This window comes from Podarcis pityusensis (genome assembly GCF_964106645.2).
Source record: "Podarcis pityusensis genome assembly, chromosome: 2".
In the NCBI taxonomy this organism is placed as follows: Eukaryota; Metazoa; Chordata; class Lepidosauria; order Squamata; family Lacertidae; genus Podarcis; species Podarcis pityusensis.
In genome coordinates, this window is record NC_138029.1 from 15,945,041 (window position 1) to 15,964,762 (window position 19,722).

Here is a 19,722-nt window from a genome sequence, read left to right on the forward strand (position 1 = left end):
GGAGCCGGCATACAGCTTCCGGGTCATGTGGTCAGCATGACTAAGCCGCTTCTGGCGAACCAGAGCAGTGCACGGAAACGCCGTTTACCTTCCCGCCAGAGCGGTACCTATTTATCTACTTGCACTTTGACGTGCTTTCGAACTGCTAGGTGGGCAGGAGCAGGGACCGAGCAACAGGAGCTCACCCCATCGCGGGGATTCGAACCGCCGACCTTCTGATTGGCAAACCCTAGGCTCTGTGGTTTAACCCACAGCGCCACCCACGTCCCTGTTCGTGGAAGCCTAGGTACCAAAATCACCACACAATGTAAAACTGAATACGCAGGAAACATTTGGCATGCTTGTAACCTGCCATATATCAGGGTGGGTGAGTCCAGGCAAGCATGTATACAAATTGAAAAAGCCTTTTCACATTTTTAGTTAATCTGAAGGCTCTGCCTTAGCCCCTCAGCTGTGATCAGTTGCACCGACAAGCCGTTATGTGACAGTACTCATTCCTACATTGGATGCTTTTGCTGAGATTCCTGCTTTGCAGGGGGTTGGACTAGATGACCCATGGGATCCCTTCCAACTCTACAGTTCTGTGATTTCATATCTTCTCACTTATTATCAAGCAGAGCACTGCGACCGGGTGGTGGTGGAAGCAATTCACTCATTCGGCTGCAAATCATCCAGCAAATGAGACATCGGATGATGAATGTGCTTGCAAATCAGCCAGTAGAATCTACCATGTACACACAGAAACAGGCTCCATACACACCATACATTTGAAGTGCATTCCCCAACCCAAGACACCTGGAAATTGTAGTTTTACACACACCCCCGAGCTACAGTTCCCAGCACCCAGCCACAAAGCTATGGTGCAGAGCTGTTCTTCCACTAGCCCCTCAACCCCTTCTCCAACAAATCAACCTGGGAAATCCATCAAATCCCGGAAGCAGAAGGCAGCACACTCCTCTGAAGTCACTATAAAAACTCTCAGATCATTTGTGCTACAGTCCATGCTGCAAGGAATCACTTTTGATGAATTTCCGTGCCTTTTAATTTGGCAGAAATCAACAGCAGCGAGTAGAGGCTGCTGCTCCCTTTCTCCCTTTCTCATGGTGCTAATTTCCCAGGCTTCATTTCCACCCCGGTGCCAATCTATTTTTGCTTGAACATTCAGTCTAGCACAGTAGTTTTTAAGGGGTGGCAGGGAAGAGCTCCTGCATTAGGGACACTCAGGTATACTTGATGACCCTTTGATCTCTCTCTTGCAGGCTTATGGATCTAGAGATGAAATGTGTGCATCGCTGGGGAAGACTGTAGCTCAGTGATAAGAGCATCTGCTTTTCTTGCAGGTCCTGGGTTCAGTTCCCAGGATTTCCAGGTAAGACTGGGTGAGAACCGTGTCTGAAATCATGGAGAGCTTCTGCCAGGCAGTATAGACAATACTGAACCAAATGGACCCATAATTGGACATGGCATAAAGAAAACCCCTTTGTTCTAAGCTTGTAGAGTCCCCACCATCTCATTCCCACACCATGCAGCAGAGTCCTTGTCTATGTGCTCTAAAATCCCACCTCCCTTTGGATCCGAAATCACGTGAGCTTTGGGCTTTCCGTCTTCCTGCAAACCACCACATCCCATCCTGCCTCCTTTCCCACCCGACCCCTAAGAATGAATTGTAGCAGCTCCTCCGTCCACCTTTGGTCCTCACCTTGCAACTTGGCTTGGAGATGTCCTTGGGTCAGGTTCCAGATACCAAAGCAGCACTGGTTGTGAGGGCACTGGATGGTTCTGTTGTGACCGTCCTCTGAAATTAAGCCCTTGAGATGCTCCATGCCTTCCATCAGGGCATTAGATCCATAGGAGACGCAGCTGCGGTTTTTACTCAGGGCACTCGTGCTCACCGTTTGGCATCTCAGTAGTATTAGCCAGGCAGACAATCTCCAAAGCAGCCTGCAGGGCCCCATCTACCCTCCAAGAGCACCTGAACTGGATATGCAAACCTAGCTTGCCCGCCTAGGAGTTCCTCCTCCGGGCCCAGGTGGGAAGGACTTGGCTGGCTTCAGCGTGTGGGATGGGGCTGGTTGCTGTCAGCGAGTGACCGCAAGCGCTGAAGCAGGCGAGGGAGGCAGCACATCTAGGCAAGGAGGGACAAGACAGATTTCCAGTGGGTCTGCCTTCATGCCTAAGCAGATTGGGTATAACAGCTTCCAATGCCACCATACAAAAACACCTCCCACGAGACAGCAAAACAACTCCCTGCAAACTCCAGGAGGGAGATCTTAGATGCCCTAGCCTGGGGTGCCCCCCTAGGCAGCTCAAGGACAGAGTTTCAGATTTGAAGAATATTGTTATGGGAGGAGGGGGAGAGACAAGGAGGTTTGAAGTGGGTGGAACAAGATTCTCAGCAATATTCATTCAAGGTCCATTCGAATGGGTATGTTCAACATCAAACTGAATATGTGCAAAAGCACTCAGCACTGCATGTCGAGATACTGTTGGGGTCATTTTTGTGCTTTGTTAAAAAAACACAGAAATGGGATCACATCAACACCCTCCTCCCCCACTCCAAGGGAAGGGATCTGTGCTATAGGCATTAATATATAGTGTGGGTAGGTGGACAGAGGTGGTTAATTGGCAGAATTGTGTGCTTACATCCCATTGAATTTCCAAGAGGACAAAAACTTTAAATAAGAACGGGGGGAAATTATATTTTATTTAAAGAGACCACTGCAAGCAGATGAAAACATTAGCAGGATTTTAATCTCACTTGTAATGTAACAAAATTATGGACAATATGGATTAATATAAAATATAGACTATGGAATAAAATGCAATTGTAAATGTTGACAATAGGACCCATGAAGGGGATGGGAGGGAGGGGAGTCCCAAGATTCAGAGTAATCTCTGTATATGGATATGCATTTGGATAGTTATAAAATTATATTTGTAAAATCAAATAAAAGTGATTTTAAAAAAAGAATTTCCTTTTGTGGGGGTGGACATATCAGCATCCTTGAGGCCTTCCTTCCAGATGTTCAGGAGAGGGTTTACTTTTCATTTGCGATGGTATGACAGTGCTAGGACAGAGCGCATGCTTTGCATCCAAAGTTCAATCTTCAGCATCTCGCGTTCAAGGATCTCAGGCAGTAAACCAGGAAAAGATCTTGAGAACTTATGAGAACTGCTACCCGTCTGAGCAGATCATATTGAGCTGGTAAGGGGTTGAATCAACAGTCCGACTCAGCAAAACACAGCTTCATATGGTCACAACACAACCCACTTGTAAATGCAACCCAATGAATGAGTGGGCTAAACTTTTGTGAGCTAAAGGATCCAGGGGGCAGTGGGGTGGGGGACTCACTTGGGGCCCAGTAGATGGAAGCTTACATCTCATGCAAAGTGTCTTGCCCTCTATGTCACCACCCCTGGGCTGGCTGCAGGCTGCTGTTTTGTTCAGAAGACCACCTTAAAACATACCGGTGTCTCCACCAGACTAAATATCGAGCAGATGAAATGATAAAAGCTTCCGCTTTGATGGCATAGATTAACAATCATTTTGCCAACTTTCTCACCCGGGGCAGAGCAATTAGAAGATGCAAAAGCTCCTCAGCCTTCCGCTTGAATATAGCTCAGTTGGTAGAACATATGACTCTTAATCTCAGGGCTGTGGGTTTGAGCCCCCTGTTGGGCAAAATATTTCTGAATTTCAGGGGGTTGGACAAGATGAACCCTCCTGGTCCCTTCCAACTCTACCGTTCTTATGATTCTATATTTAACTACCACCGGTACACGTGAGCAGCACTGGCAGTATTTGGTTGCATAAACAGTTCTGCTGGTGGTACTGAGACTGCCAGCACCGCCGTCAGGACTGCGGTCGACAACTTCAGCCTTGTTTTCAACAACCAGGCTGATAAAGGGCTCTCTCTGTAGACATAGCAAAGTCCACTTCCTGGATGCCTCTTATCTGCTCAGAAACAAGAGATGTCAAGTAGGTGCATTAGCAGTACAGCAGATATAGGCTTCCAATCTTCATAGTCCATGACTGTGCTGTAAATTTAAAGCAGGAGTGTAGACTCAAGATCTTTGGTCACAGATTATCTATGCTTTAGCTCTTAAGTGACCCTGCCTGTGCATTCTTGCTTAAAAGCATTAGCACCATGTTCATGCATTCAAAAACACCCCACATTTTATTATTATTATTATTATTACCCAGCCCATCTGGCTGGGTTTCCCCAGCCACTCCGGGCAGCTCCCAACAGAACACTAAAAACAGAATAAAACTTCAAACATTAAAAACTTCCCTAAACAGGGCTGCCTTCAGGTGTCATCTAAAATTCAGATACAGTAGTACCTTGGGTTAAGAACGTAATTTGTTCCGGAGGTCCGTTCATAACCTGAAACTGTTCTTAACCTGAAGCACCACTTTAGCTAATGGGGCCTCCCGCTGCTGCTGCCGCGCCGCCGGAGCCCGATTTCTGTTCTCATCCTGAAGCAAAGTACCCGAGGTACTACTTCTGGGTTAGCGGAGTCTGTAACCAGAAGTGTCTGTAACCTGAGGTACCACTGTAGTGGTTTATTTCCTTGACATCTGATGGGAGTGCATTCCACATAGCAGGTGCCACTACAGAGGCGGCCCTCTGCCTGGTTCTCTGTAACCTCATTTCTCGCAGTGAGGGAAATGCCAGAAAGCCCTTGGAGCTGGACCTCAGTGTCCGGGCAGAACGATGGGGATGGAGACGCTCCTTCAGGTATCCTGGGCCAAAGCCGTTTAGGGCTTTAAAGGTCAGCACCAACACTTTGAATTGTGCTTGGAAACGTACTAGGAGATAATGTAGGTCTTTAAGGACTGATGTAATATGTTCTCGGTGGCCACTCCAGTCACCAGTCTGGCTGCCACATTGACGCTCAAATATTCAAACACGCTTTTGGGAACTAACGGCTTTTAATGGAACAGCTAAATGCCTTGTTTTTATTGTAATTATTTATATTGTTTTATTAGTTTTGTGTGTGTCGTTTTAATTGTATCAATGTTTAATTGTTCTTTAATGATCTCCCCATGTATTTAGCTGTTCTTATTTTTATCTGTAAGCTGCCTTGTGTCAGGGAAAAAGGTGAGGTATAATTAGGGTTGTCATATTTTAAGAATTGAAAATCCAGACACAAAAGTTGTTAAGCTTTTTTTTAAAAAAATAATAATAAAATGCTGCCCTTTTCAGTTAATAAGAATGCAGAGAAGCAAGCCACAAAAGGTTCGTGCTGAGTGTCCACAGATATGGATACATTGTTGAATGCGGAAGGCCAGGCTGCAGCAATGGTCAGAAGTGATTTATGTCAACTTTGTTTTGCGAGAAGGTCACAATCCGCCCACTCTCCCCCTGGATTTTCACTAGTCCTTTTAACACTACATGGGTCTTGCAGGAGGAACATCAAAGGGCAAGGATGGAGCTAAAAGGATAGAGAGTCCTGCTGTCAACATGAATCTTGACCTAACACGTGAGGACTGGAAAAACAGGACTAAAGAAGCCTGAGAAAAAGGTTAGAAATCAGAGTTATTCAAGGCGGAATGATTGGGGGCTAAGCACGCATACCATAAAATATTAAAGGAAGGCACATGTTTATGTTTGTGTGTGCAATATATACTGCTCGTGTGACTAGGCAGATTAAAAACAAACTCTGTAAATACTTGTTTTATTCCTTTCATTTAAAAAAAATTGTAATCAGTATACAAAGGAGCCAAACTACTTTAATCTTTGTACAAAAATAGCACTTTTAAAAAGTGTTTCAGACATCATTACATCGGGAATTGGATTTTTTTTTTAAAAAAGAAGCACATACATTATTACAAGATAAAACAGTCTTTTACACAGCTAGACAAGAATTATTTTATTGCCAGTGTTACAGGTTGGCTTTAAGTGTCTGCAGAACTGTGCTGTTAAGCACCAAAGACGACTTAGATTGCTACCCACCTTCCCCCTTCCTGGGAGAGGTGACAGAGGCAGCCAGGTTACTAAGGAAGAGGATTACAAGCCACTGAACATAATGAAAAACGTTTATGAAACGTTAGCGGAACCTGGGAATGGCAACTGGGCAGAAACTCTCATTCCCCTCCACAACCGCCCCTTTCCATTGCAGAGCATGCAAAAAGTCAGCGCTCTCATCCTTTTACCTTTGGGTTGGTGGGTGGGGGAATAAGTTAACTGCTGAACTCCAGCTGCCCATTTAGACTGGACTGTGACAAGATTAAAGCTAGACAAAGCTGTTCGAAGGCACAGAACGCGACAGAAGAGCCACTGAAGGCTGATGGCACTGGCTTGGCTATATAGAACCCTTGTATATAAAGGAAAAGGCACGTCTGATTCCAGAAAGAACATTGTAAGTTATTTTAAGAAAATATAAAATAATAATAATATACAGTCGTCCCCCCCTCTCCTTTCGCTTTGCACGTTTCGGATTTTGGGCCACTTTACACAAAATCAGAGGAATCAAATAGTAAAGCTTTTCCTAGATCCACTTTGCAGTTGCATCTCTGAATGATTCTCCACAAATAAAGCCACCCGAACCTAAAATTTATTTAAAGTAACAAACAAAAAGCCACAAATGATCCAGCATGTCAGGTGTGGATTCCTCTCCTGGACATGCTAATTTCCTAAAGACGTGGATCTTCCTCCGCCCTCCATTGGGGGAGCAATCAATAAGGCAATTCTCCAACACACCCAAACCCCATCAGCAGCCTGAAGAGGTAGCCCAGGGAAAAAAAAACCAACCACTTGTGACTTGTTTCGAGTCTTTTGTTTTCAGTGTGCATACAGCAAATGATGCTTCTATCTAAGTATGCCACTAGGCAGTGTGTGTATGGGCTCAAGCAGTGACAAGTCATGAGAGACCCTCACAACCGGCACAGACAGGCAAGAGTCACGGTGCCATTCTGGCATAGGTCATAATCCTGCACTAGCCATAAAGCAGACACATGTGGCAATTTGGACTGGCGTTCTCCAGCCTTGAGGTCCCTAGATGATGTGGGGACTGCCGCTTCCATCATCCCTGAGCGTTGGGCTACGCTCATCTGGGGATGGGGGGAGTTATAGCCCAATATTGTACTGGGGACCCCAAGGTTGAAGAACACTGGTGCAGACGAATCCCTCACAGGAAGTTTAAGATGCTTCCGGTCTCTCCCCACCCCACCCTGTTGTGCCACAGAAGCAGGCGGTGTGAGCAGGCATGGCTAGGAATGAAGACTTCCGGAAACAGAGCCCTGACCTGTGTGGGGGACAGGGAGTAGACCAGGGGTCGGCAAAGTTTTTGTGGCTTGGGCCGGTTCACGGTCCCGCAGACGCCATGGTGGGCCTGAGTGCGAGTGTGCGCAAATGCTATTTCCAGCGCTCCTTCCGGTGCGGAGGAGGCGTGTGCAGCTTCCCATTGGCTGCAGGAGCTTCCTGCAGCCAATGGGAAGCTGGCCAGCATCGTGGAAGGCAGCCTCCGCTCTGCTCCGCGCCGGTTTAGCGTGGCGCACGGGAGCCAAGCGGGTGGGCGGCGGGGGTCCATGGGCCGGTTAAACGGCCCCCATGGGCCTTAGATTGCCGACCCCTGGAGTAGACACTAGGTAAGTAACATCAACTCCAGCTTGGCAACAGGAGAAGCAGGAGAGATGCGGAGGACACAGGTGGAAGTCCATGTCTCCTGGGCACCACTGGCACGATGCAACCACAGCACGATGCTAATAAAATAGTGCCACTCTGTCCTTTACCAGGCTGTCTCAACTTAACAGCCACTTCCATGAGAAAACTAAAAAGTTTTAAAAAGCAAGCGTCATTTTAGAACTCCCCACAAAAGGCACCCATAGTATGTCTTTTTCCTTACAGTAAAACTTTTGCTGCTGCTTTGCTTAAAGATGGGGCACGATAACACATTTCAGATAACTTGCTATATTGAGAGGACAGGTAGGTGGGATACTACCTGAGTGGAGGGCATTTTCTAGGGAATGGATGGATGGATGGATGAAGCAACATACTTGGGAAAAACAACATAAGTCTGGTAAGAGAGCAACCCTGGAGGTTCTGCTAAATATTTGGAATACTGCCGCAGATAAAGCCACTTTGGAAGATGCCTAGAACACCTTGGCTTGTTTTGGACTTCAGTTCTTGCAAACAGATGAACAGAGAGAACCAGTGGCATTCTGCAAGCAGGTGCAACAAACTGCTGCCCCTGGGGCATCTCAAGTTAAGGCACCGTTTGTAAAACATTGGGAGAAAATTAATACTGCATTCTACCAAGGGATCTAGAATTTCCGCTATTTCCAAAACATTACCCTTCCAATGCATCTAGTTTTGAAAGATCATTAAGATTGTTGGTGTTTTGTTTTTGTTTTTTTAAAAAATACAAATACTTTCAATAAAGTAGAGGGATTTATAGCAAGAGCTACTTCCTTCCTTAGGGTTATAGCCAATGCCAATCATACTCAGAGCAGAGCCACTGAAATTCATAAACATGACTAACAGGTCTATGCATTTAAATGAGTGTACTTTGAGCAGGACTAGCATTGAACAAAACAACCCTTAGTGTTCAAGTTTCACAGTTTTCCTATACTTCTATCACGGGCTGAAAACACCTGGTTTCTACTTTGTGACCCCTGTGGTATAAGCTGGACAATATTGCTCTTTAAAAAGAAAAAAACACTGCGAAGATTCAGCAAGTAAGACCAATATATCCTTTGGGGTGGGCAATTTGCTACACAACACTCCTGATATAATTGACAACATGACAAAATTCCAGCTATTGGCTACCAATGGATTCTTCTCCTATGCCACACTGAGCCTGAGATTGAACAAACCACACTCAGAATAAAGAAGAAAATGTCCTATGGATTTTAAAAGAAAATAAGTTTCCTTAGCTGCAGAAAATCTGTACAAGAAGATGAATAGGCAAGATGAATAGATTGACAAGGCAGCAGACCTATAATGCAGTCCACAAGGATGACTGGGACAGACCACAGCGATGCTCACTGTTTTCTAAACAGTGAACATATGAAGTTCCATTAATTCCTTAAGGAAAAGCAGCTTGAAAATGGGTGCTGAAGACAACTGATTAGAAACCAACACCTTCTGGGCATTCTAGAAGACACAACATGGCTTTCTGGCAAAAGGGGAAGCATTCAATGTACAGCGTATTAAAAAGAGATCCTTACCATCTCTGTCAATATAAATTTGAAGCACTGGGACTGAAATGGCAGACCCAGAAAAAACTAAAATTAAGGACCAGAGGTTTCTGTATTATTGCTTATCATGTGGTATTTTACTTACCAAGGACATATCCTGTCTCCACCTTCCCAAAGCCTGTGTTCAGTCATTTCAGTAACAACATGGTTAACCTGACTTTCATGGAACGCTTAAGATCCATCACTGTAAAAGCAGACTTGCTCAGAATAAACAGCCACTCATACTTTTAAAATCCTTACTTCCTTGGGACAATCTATCTCTGACCTGACTGTACCCATAAAGTCCTTTTGGCACAGAAAAACGTCTTGCTTTTGAAGCAACACTGGTTTGGAAAAGGTGCCATATAAGCTGATCTTGCAGCAAGATCAATCTGTTTGCCAGATCAAATCCAGCAGAGATACTAGAACGTTTTCAAGAGACAGTTTTCATTCACTCATGCTGAAATAAAACCCCTTTAAGCCATAACATTTACTACTTACAATTTCACTGGTCTTTCTACAAGCGAGTGAATGCATAGCGTGTACAAAGTGATAATCATACTTGCTTTCACACTGGGGCGCAAGTTTTACAGGTGCAATTCCGAATCTTATAAAACTTGACAGAAGGATGTTTCTAGCAGAGGCTCATCAATTTATTTTGATGCGCATCTCTGAGGATTTGGTGCATACGCACTGAAGTGAAAATCTAATCAAAGGTTTTTCACTGGTATGGAGGAAGAAGCCAAGGTACTGGCATGCCAATGCCTCGTTTTCTATGCTGGCACAGGAAGTTCCTATTTAATAATGCTCAAAACACGCCCACAATTTCTGGCATGAACTGTTTCGTATGGTACAGCCCTGCTCTTTGCAACCCAATATCTGCATGACAAGATATAGTGACTGAACTAAGAGCAAAATGATAAAAGCACCAAGCTTCACAGAACCATAAGCAAGAGAGGGGAGTCCTTAATACTTTTGTCTCAGTGAAAAGAAAGCTAAACCGAAGAGCTAAGCTCACAGGCCAAAAAAACTGGATAATTCATCTGTGCTGCAGAACTCATAACATAATCTCATACCAGTTCCTTTTTTTCCTAATACGGACAGTTTCCTGCCTTATACCTTTGATCTAAAGACGGGTTCCCATTCTCCCTCAGCTCAACAAATACTGCAGGCCATGCAGGAGATGTCCTTATGTTCTGAAACTGCATATCATTAAAGCATGGCTCTGTGCACCAGGGGCCTTGCAGACACAGCCACCCGGTCAGCAGCAGCAACTACAAGCTTGATTCTGGCAAACTCCTGAGGAAGTGAGATGGCAGAGTCATTTCCTCCACCTCTGCCCAACAGAAACACAGCTCTATGCCAGTCTTGCTAAAACACGGCATGCTAGCATCAAGAACTGATGGCTGGAATAGGGACAGAAGAGAAACTGGCTGGTAATTTAGAGCATAGTGCGTATTTTCTGGTGCTACTGGTGTGCAGGGGGAGGTGGCAAAGTGAAATAAAGCTGGAAGACAGAGGTAGAACAAGGCAGAGAAAGGAAGGCAGTTGGGGGTGCCGGAGAGTGGAAAAGCAGGTAGAAATGATGTGACTTGGCCACTGCTCGTGAAAAGAACATTTTAGGCAGGACTTGGGGCCATGGAAATGGCAGCCAAACATAATGGCTGGCTACCAAGTCACGGACCCCTGTGAGCACTCTAAGGCAAAGAAGGGTGGCCTAGGCACTGCAGGAAGCATCATTCTCCTGCTGAAGGATGTTAAAAAGAGACAGGATGCCTGTAAAAGCTGTCACCTTCCTGAAATTCAGTATTTGCTATTTTCCCTTCACTACTTGAAGCGAAAGCAGTTTGCTTCAATAGCCCAAGGGGAGAAGAGATGACTTTTAGTTAACAGCTGGGTACGACGAAGAGGAAAAAGAAAGGGTAAGGCACTGGCGGAGTATGGCCAACTGTGGTGCTGCATAGAATGTCAGGCTGGTTCACACTGAAGCCCAGGGCTCTGGGGAAATGTCCAAATACTGCTAAGATCAAAAGGCCCTGTTGCTCCTCAAAAGGCACCCTCTTCCTTCTTCATTTATTTTGGCTCTCACACATCTTCTGTAGCTTGCTGATAGCCAACAACATCCAGTCCCAGCTGCTGCATTTCCTATTCATACTGCACCCACATGGGGATGCACAATATTGCAAGGGAGCTGAATGCTACCAAAGGCAGTTTAAATAGAACCGGAGAAGTGCAATGCATTTGCTTGAGGTTTTAAAAAATAAACACAAATCCAAGATACCCATCTTCTTTTCCTATTTGGTATAGCATTCACCTACCAAACAGACAAAAACACAACGGGATACAAAGCTCTAGATCTATCTTGTCCCACAGTACACACTTCCTTGGCTGAGTATAGAGCTCACCCTTTCAAAACACACACCACCATATATGTAACATGCTTGGCACATCATCTGCATGTGTACCAGGTTACTTGGGCCTCAGTTCCATTGCAGGTTTTATTATATGAGATTTTGACTGATTCAAATCAGAAAGTGAATAGGGCTTGTGCCAAATGTACAGGCCTAGAAGTGACTGCAGCAGCAGGATACATCTTAATTGCTTACCTCCTGCAACAAAATCAGAATAGAACATGTTTCAGGTCATGGACCCTGCCACATGGCGGCGTGCGGGGTGGGGGGAATAGCTGATGTGCACAGATGCACTTCTCTCCAAAAGGAGAAAAATAAGAATTAAAACCAAACAAAAAACAAACCCAAGGAAATAAAGTTAAACAAACAAACAAAAAAAGTACCCAAATTATTGTTTTTTCTTTAAATGGGGGTTGGAGAGAAGAAAGACAAACCTAAAAGCCAAGCATACAAAAAGCTAAATTTATGTTTTTATACTTACAATGTAAAATGCAATATAGCATCTGAACATAGGCTTGAGCACCACCTAACAGCTCAAGGAGTTCCAAGTTAAGGCATCTGAACAACGACCAAAGACTTTGGTCACAGCAATTTTAACCTCTCATCAAAATGAACATATTTTATAGCTTTATATAATTACAATAATAATAATAATAATAATATAGATTTTTTTTCTGCTAAAAAGTATTTCAATGATCATATACATTTAGAACCAAGGCATGATGGCATGTGGGGTACCTAACAAGGGGGTGGACTTTTATGGGGGTGGGGGGAGAGCAAAACAAAACGAGTCAAACAGCTCAGGGCCATCTCCATCATTTCCCCAGGTAATCACATCAGGCATCTGAGGGTTGACCTGGACAGCAAGCAGGCCTTATTTTGCAAGCAGTATTCCTGGGAGACCACAATGGGGGTTGGAGGCTGGGTGGTGCAGCTGAGTCCCTAATCTTTCACCTTTTGTATAATGAAAGATCTCATCCCTTGGACCCATTGCTACCTTGAGTATCCCACGTTTGCACAACACCTCCACCACGCAGTCCGCGGTGCCTCAAAATCCATTGCCGCTGATGTTGATTGACTGGAGATCTGCCACTTGCATGACGTTGATGCCGCTGCTGGCAAGGCGCGCAATGCTTTCGGAGCAGATTGCCTCCATGGCCACCATGTTGGTCGCAATTAGGGTCGAGGGTGTTGCCCCACTAGTGCCCTCTGCTGAAGCACCGGTGTCCATGGAGACGGCAGAGACGTCCATGGCCACGTTGTTGGGCCCCTTCTTGTTTTGGTGGGTCTTGATGTGCTTAGAGAGGTGGTCGCTCCTCATGAAGCGCTTGGGGCACTCTGGACAGGCAAACTTCTTCTCCCCTGCAGAAAAGAAATGAGGATGAGACTGCATAGACCTCCCTCCACACTCAAAAGGCTAGAGATCAAAGCCCTTCCACCAGCAAGCACTTGCTTATAGCAAGTGAGCAAGTGGTACTCCAAACCAGCTGGAATCTGGCCCCTACCACCATCCATGCTCTTGTGTCCTTGTCTGGATTACTGTAAGACACTCTCAAAGTGGCCTTTGAAGATGGATCTAAAGCTTCAACTAGTGTGGAATGCAAGTGCTTGTGTGTTGACAATGTCTAGCTATACACAGCACCTATTTTAGCAGATGAAATTCTTGCCCATTTCCTTCTGTGTCCAAGTCAAGTGCTGGTTATTACTTTTATGATCCTAAATAACTAAGAACCAGTGTTGTCTCAAGAGAAGCCTTATCCCAGCAAACTTCCTTAAGATCTGCAGAGAGGGCTTCACTTTGGGGAACACCCATGTGCAAAGTGAGATGAGCTAGCACGCAAGGCATGGCCTTCTCTGAAACAGCATCCATTCTAACTGTCTTTCTCAGTGATATCTGCCTTACACCATCTGCATATGCCTGTTGCTGGGTGTGGTCTTTTTTTAAAAAACAACAACAACATATTTTCATAAGTATTTCCATTATTGCTCAAGTTTATTTGCTGATTTATAGTAACTTTCATCTACCATTATAGGAAACACGTTTTTAGTAGCGTTTGTTTTAGCTTCAGCAAATTTTGGAAAGCAACTGTGTTTTTACAAATGATATGCAAAGGAGCATCTGAAAAAGAAGCTTCTAAAGGAATGTGCGTAGTGCAACATTTAAATTGCAATGTTCTGGCATACAGTTACTCCACTAGCTGTAGTTCTTAATGTGTTATATTTCTGCTCTAATTGGGACACAGCTGAAATGTGGAGTGAGCAAGGGTACGGATGCTATAAAAATAACATCTCCCCTTTTCTTAAACCTGGGCAATATCCAACGAATGTGTTCTGTCAGCACAATGATTTCTGTTTGTGCAACAGAACTTCCCCCAAATCTGTTCTAGGGAATCCCCCAAATCTTCCACAGCAGATTTAGGGAGGATGCAGTGTATGGGGGGGAGGAGGAGGAAAGTGGGGGGATTCCTCACTGCACAAGCAGTAATCCTTGTGCTGGCAGGACACATTTGCTGGATACTGTTCCTGTGTTTGTGAGACCATAGCCTGAAGACTCACTATATTTTAGTAAGATCTAATTTATATATTTTTAACTGCTGCTCTATCTGTACTGTCCCTGTTATACCGAACTGCAAATTTAAATGTATCCCTATTGTGTTTCATGACTTCCCTGATTTTGTATGCGAGCTGGAACTGGTCTGTGACCAAAATAATTAATTCATTCATTCATAGCCTGAAGAAGGGTCTTCAATCCACAGCAGAGAGGATGACTATCTGCCCTTTAGCAAGGACTCTGTAGCAGCTGGAGTCCGGAGTTTATAAGAAACACATCACTAGGGAATTCTGGGGTTCCGCTGGATGAGATCAGCCTTGCATTCACGAAGGGTTCCAACATTCCTACAGCACTTGTTCCAATCATTCCTTTGCCCTGAGCTGATGGTGCTGCTTGTTCAAACCACACCAGATCCTTGCACTTACCTGTATGTGTCCGCTTGTGTCGCTGCAGTTCATCGCTGCGTGTGAAGCGCTTGCCACAAAACATCCAGGAACACACAAACGGCCGCTCTCCAGTATGCCACCGAAGATGGGCACGCAGATGAGATGTCTTCCCATACACTTTCCCACAGCCTGGGATGTGGCAGATGTGCTGCTTCTTTTTCCCTGGATCCCCAGTGCCCCTAAAAATAGTTCCATACATAGAATCCTTTTAGTATTTTTTGCAAATACTCAGTGTATTTTCACTAGACATGTCTAAGTGAATAAATCCCAGTTATATTAATGTGCTTTCTCAGTCTCTTACGTCTTCTGAATCCCTTCCCAATTCTGTCTTTACCTTGAGACCAGCATCATGTTACATCCTGCAAGTCTCTAAAACGTGTGTGTGTGTGTGTTTTGTGTACTTCTAACCCACTTTAAACCAATAAAATAATATAACAGGGATCTCCCTTTAAAATTAGATGCTTTACAGCTACACAAATAATAAGGCCAACGAGACCACTTACTATCAGCCTTGCAATCAGATTCCCACACTAGTGGACAGTTATTTTTCAAGTCTCTCGAGCAGATTTATAGACCAGCCTGTTCTAAGAGATCAGGAAGAGAGTCAATAGCTCCTGTAACTACAAGGAGACAATTCCCTATCTCAAATACGTGTGCTTTAAATTTTTCTTTGCTGGTTTAAGTGATGGTTATTTCAATTGAAAGCCACCTTGAGAGGCCTCTAGTGGGCTGAAAGGCAAAATGCTGAACAAACATATCTAAGCAGGTGCTCTCTGCTCATCTATGGCTAATATTTTAAACAATGGCCATAAATTACCTCATTCCCACCCCTACCTTTACTTTACACTAATTGCTTGTGCAGGTTTCATGTCCTGAATACAGGCAGTTTATGTTTAATTGCTACAACAAGGAAGTTGAGTTTCTGTAGCACAGTTAATTACGCTCATTCATTGGATTGGTATAGGCAGATGCTACATTATTCGGCTCTGGAAATGTGATTTATTTATTTTAAGCCCAGATCCATAATTGGGCGGGGAAATGTAGGAAATAAATGGGACAGCAAAATAAACGCAGATGGTAATGGAGGAATCGTGCTGGAGAAGAGGTGGAGGAAAGAATCCATGGGTACTGTTGGAAGGCTCCCCATTGGTTCCTAGCACCCAGAAAATGAACACCTCATTTCCCATGAGCGCCAGGAGATGCTTGATTTGGTTAGTATTGCAAAGGCAACATAAGCAAAGGCAACATAAGCCTGATTGTAGCTCCCCGTCATGTAACCCTGGCAAAACTTTGGTCTACATGGAGCTACAAGATGCACAACTTCGCCTGAAACCACCAACATCCTACCCAGGCAGCTCTAAGCACTGAAATCTTGCAGCAGGGTGAATGTGGCTAAGACTCTTGTCACAGCAAATAAAATGGTTGAACAAATCATTCTCTCCCACCCCATCCACATGGAACCCAGGAATTTTGGGAGGGAACAAGGAGGGCTGGCTACCCTCCTGCAGATATTTCTCCTCCTCCTCAAAACAGTTCCCAGTATTCTTTGAGGATGTATACTTGCTGCTATGAAAGTCCTGAATGCAAAAGGTGACAAAAGAACTCCAAACCAACTCCATCCCTCACTTGCACCACAGCGCACAACACTTTAATGACACATGCTATGCCTGCACAACCTTACCTTCCTTCGTTGTCTTTGCAGTAGGGGCAAGTGCATGCTTCTCTGCGCATTCTTCGACCTTGCTGCGGCTGAGCGTCGGGGCTGGCCTCTCCTTCTTCAACGGTTGCCCCATCATCAGCCAGCCCGTCGCCACCGGTGCCATGAAGGCTGAGGTGGGTGTTATGATCACCTGCGGGAAAACAATTTTGCTTTGTATTTCACTATCAAAATGGCAATGGTACATACAACCTACAGAAAAAGGACAATCCGGTTAAAACCAACACCACATTTAGCTTTTCAGTTTAGCTGTCTGGGTAGTTTCTCTCCCCATCCCGCCCCAAAGGAAATGAGAAAATTACTCTTTGGAGAGCAAATGGAGAGCTTTCACATTTTCCAATGAGGAACAGTTCTTGCATCTCCCACAGGCAACTTCCAAAAAAATTCCCATTCGCATGTTGCCCAATGGTTCTTTCCCCTCCTCTCCCCTGCAGCCCCCATGCACTCTCAAAATCTGCTATAGGGGCTTGGAGGTCCCTCCAGAGCAGATTCCGAGTGCTTGTGCAAGGAGGAAGGCAAAGTCCTGCTGTGTGCACAGTGCTTCTCTGTTTGACTAACTGCAGTTCATCATTAAGCTTGAAACTGTGGTTCATCTTAACTAAGGTTTGTCAAAAGTTAGCTACCTTCATTTAAACCACAGCTGAGATTAACCGCAGCTTCTTGGGTTCAGAAGACACAAACTGCTGCTGATCCAAAACGAAGTGAACACTTCCTAACTCCTTGTAGCCACCCTGGAGGACAAAGCAGTACTTACTCAGTACTGTTGTCTAAGAATATGAAAAATATCTGAAGCTACTAAATCCCCACCACTACAGTAGGTTGCACTGGGGCCTAGATTCTTTTGAAGTTGAAAGTTTTCACCTTATGTATTACACATTACAGCTTTGTTCAAGTTTCTTTGTTTGGGAACTTACAAAGTGCTGGGCTTAACAGAAAGATTTTTTAAAGTATCCGTTTAACGGGAAATGATTGTAGTAGCACCCGGGGAGCTAATCTGCAAAACAGATGCGAACCATCCCAATAATAGAGAGAGAAAAGGCAATAAATACAGCAGGCTGGGAGAGAGAATAGTTTAAGTAGTGCTTCTCCTAAGGAAGATATCAGGGGGGTTTTTTTCCTGGGAGCCTGCTAGCTGGCTAATTACTATGATCACAGAAAGCATACATAAAGTTGAAAAATCATCTGTTAACAGCCCATGCACCATATTCTTTCCTCCTCTCTCTCAAAAGCCAATATCCAATTACAAAAACCATAGGAATTATAGCACAACACTGATGAGTTTTCAAATGCAGGCAAGGATATAAAACATTTTGTAAAGGGAGGGGAACCCTGAATGAGTGGGACACTTTCAAGCCTATCAATTTTAGTTTCCATTTTATTGGGCCATTCTTATGCTGTCATCTAATTGCTTCTTCCATAACTCCCCGCTACACTTCCCAAATAGTTTATTTTCCTACAAGCTTCGCTGCTTGATTATTTTCACGCATTGGGGGGAGTGAGGAGGGGAGAGGAATATCACGCAAATCGTAACAGATGCAAAACGCAGCAGGCTGAGCAATCTGTTTTCAGAGGCAATTAGCATATGCCAGTAGTATGGTCCAGCTCACTCATTTCCATCGGACCAAGGCATTCATAAAGCCGTTAGGAGTCTGCAATACAAATTGCGCAGTTAGCTCTGCAACGCGGCTTCCATTTAAAAGATACACAATCGCTCCTTAAAGCCATTGCTGTCAATCAACCTGCAATGCATATGCCATCACAGTACTCAAGAATATGGGACAAACATGCACCGTTGTCTAAGGTGGGTGTGATTCTCAGGTAATGCTTGGGGGGGGGTGACTATGCCATAGGGGTTATCTAGTAAAACGCACACACACTCTGGTCCCAGGTTAGACACTCAGCATGTTATATAGTGTTTTGAAGTTTTCAAAGTATTTCAAATGAATTATCTTGATAATCTTGTAACAGCACAGGCCAAGGCTAGTGTATTATTCTACACTGAAAAGGGGGTGGAGGGCTGAACACCCTCACAAACAACTGGTGCATTATACAATTGTGAACTAGGCGTTAGGACACTCATCTCCACTGCCAGCTATCAACAGCTACCTCTGACAACCCTTTGTTGTGGAACAACAGAAAGAGAAGGCTGCTGCCCTCATGCCCGGGCATCTGAGCTTACTAGAGACATCTGGTGGGCACTGTGAGGAACAGGATGCTGGCCTGCATAGATCTTTGATCTGACCCAGCAAAGAATATTTGTTTATGCCTGGGGATTTTTTTGAGGTGGGGGGATTTACTGAATACAAGGGTGTGTTGGAAACATAGAATTGTAGCGTTGGAAAGGATCCCCTGAGGGTGATCTAGTCCAACCACCTGCACAAAGCAGGAATCCTGCGCACAGCCATCCCTGGGTGGACTCGAACCACCAACTTTCTGGTTAGTAGCCAGACACACTGACCTATTGCACCACTGGAATTATTTTATCTCTTCAATGCATTTTGGTCTAAGTAACATGTTCTCGCCTCCCTATTAACAAGCTTATGTGTTGCCCTGAGTAGTCACATGCCGTACAAGGAAGTTCTGACATCGGTAACACCGGATAGTTGCGCAAACATGAGACCTGCTAAACCAGTATGTCTGAATTGTAAACTGGACTAAAGTACAACTCTCAAGTTTTTGTTTATTAGCTCGCCACACTAAAGAAAAATCTGGTTCCAGGTGGAAATTTAAAAATGGTACAATACCAGGACTGTAAGCAAAGAGACATGGGATAAATGTGAGGAAATGACGCATTAAAATAAATGAAGTACTGGTGATGAGGCAGAAGATTTACATTACTACATTAGCTGCCCTGAGCCCAGTCTTGGCTGGGAAGGGCAGGGTATAAATAAAATTTTATTATTATTATTAATAATAATACACTATTTTAGGAAGAGGCAAGCATATGAAAGAAATACTTATTGCTGTGTAAAACTTTATTCTGTTTACTCTGTGAATAGTAATAATGAGCTTCAAATCTAGTTTGATTCATGTGCCAAGTAAATTGCAATATTAGGTACCGGGATCCAACATGAGTTAAAATGTGCCCATTCTTTTTTATTTGCTGTTTCTTGTAGACATAGAAACATCTGACAAAACTAGTGGAGCTAGTTCTGAGTAAGATTACTTCACTTTAGTTACTGAACCTTTTTTTGAGGACTACACTGAGATTTGAGACCTACTGAAGACAGTGGCGTTGTCATACACCAGTCTTCAGAATCTGTGCTGGGCTTCTAGCTCTCAATAAAACTTATATGTGTCCAGATGCCTGACTTAATTTACTTCCAGTTAGGACTATGAAGTTTCTCAAGATTGCGTATCTTGTTTCTAACACCAGGGGAGAGTTTGGGGGGCGGGAATCTATGGAAAATGAGAAC

At 44.3% G+C, this 19,722-nt stretch overlaps 2 protein-coding genes and 1 long non-coding RNA gene across 5 annotated transcripts in view; 1 reads left to right on the forward strand and 2 right to left on the reverse strand.

The window, feature by feature from the left end:
• AMHR2 (anti-Mullerian hormone receptor type 2) overlaps nucleotides 1-2,317 on the reverse strand; it is a 35,657-nt gene extending 33,340 nt beyond the window's left edge. The window contains exon 1 of the mRNA XM_080994699.1: nucleotides 1,700-2,317. Coding sequence (XP_080850825.1) covers nucleotides 1,700-1,955 — 256 coding nt within the window. The 5' untranslated portion in view covers nucleotides 1,956-2,317. The remainder of the gene's footprint in view (nucleotides 1-1,699) is intronic.
• The window catches only part of LOC308471154, a 36,927-nt gene extending 28,576 nt beyond the window's left edge, over nucleotides 1-8,351 (forward strand). The window contains exons 3-4 of the long non-coding RNA XR_013982717.1: nucleotides 1,260-1,369; nucleotides 5,208-8,351. This is a non-coding gene — a long non-coding RNA (uncharacterized lncRNA). The remainder of the gene's footprint in view (nucleotides 1-1,259; nucleotides 1,370-5,207) is intronic.
• The window catches only part of SP1 (Sp1 transcription factor), a 28,743-nt gene continuing 14,735 nt past the window's right edge, over nucleotides 5,715-19,722 (reverse strand). For all 3 annotated transcript variants that reach the window (XM_080994507.1, XM_080994508.1, XM_080994506.1), the window contains exons 4-6: nucleotides 16,271-16,439; nucleotides 14,569-14,768; nucleotides 5,715-12,954 (exon numbers count right to left, since the gene is read on the reverse strand). In XM_080994507.1, the coding sequence (XP_080850633.1) occupies nucleotides 12,641-12,954; nucleotides 14,569-14,768; nucleotides 16,271-16,439 (683 nt within the window). In that variant the 3' untranslated portion in view covers nucleotides 5,715-12,640. The remainder of the gene's footprint in view (nucleotides 12,955-14,568; nucleotides 14,769-16,270; nucleotides 16,440-19,722) is intronic.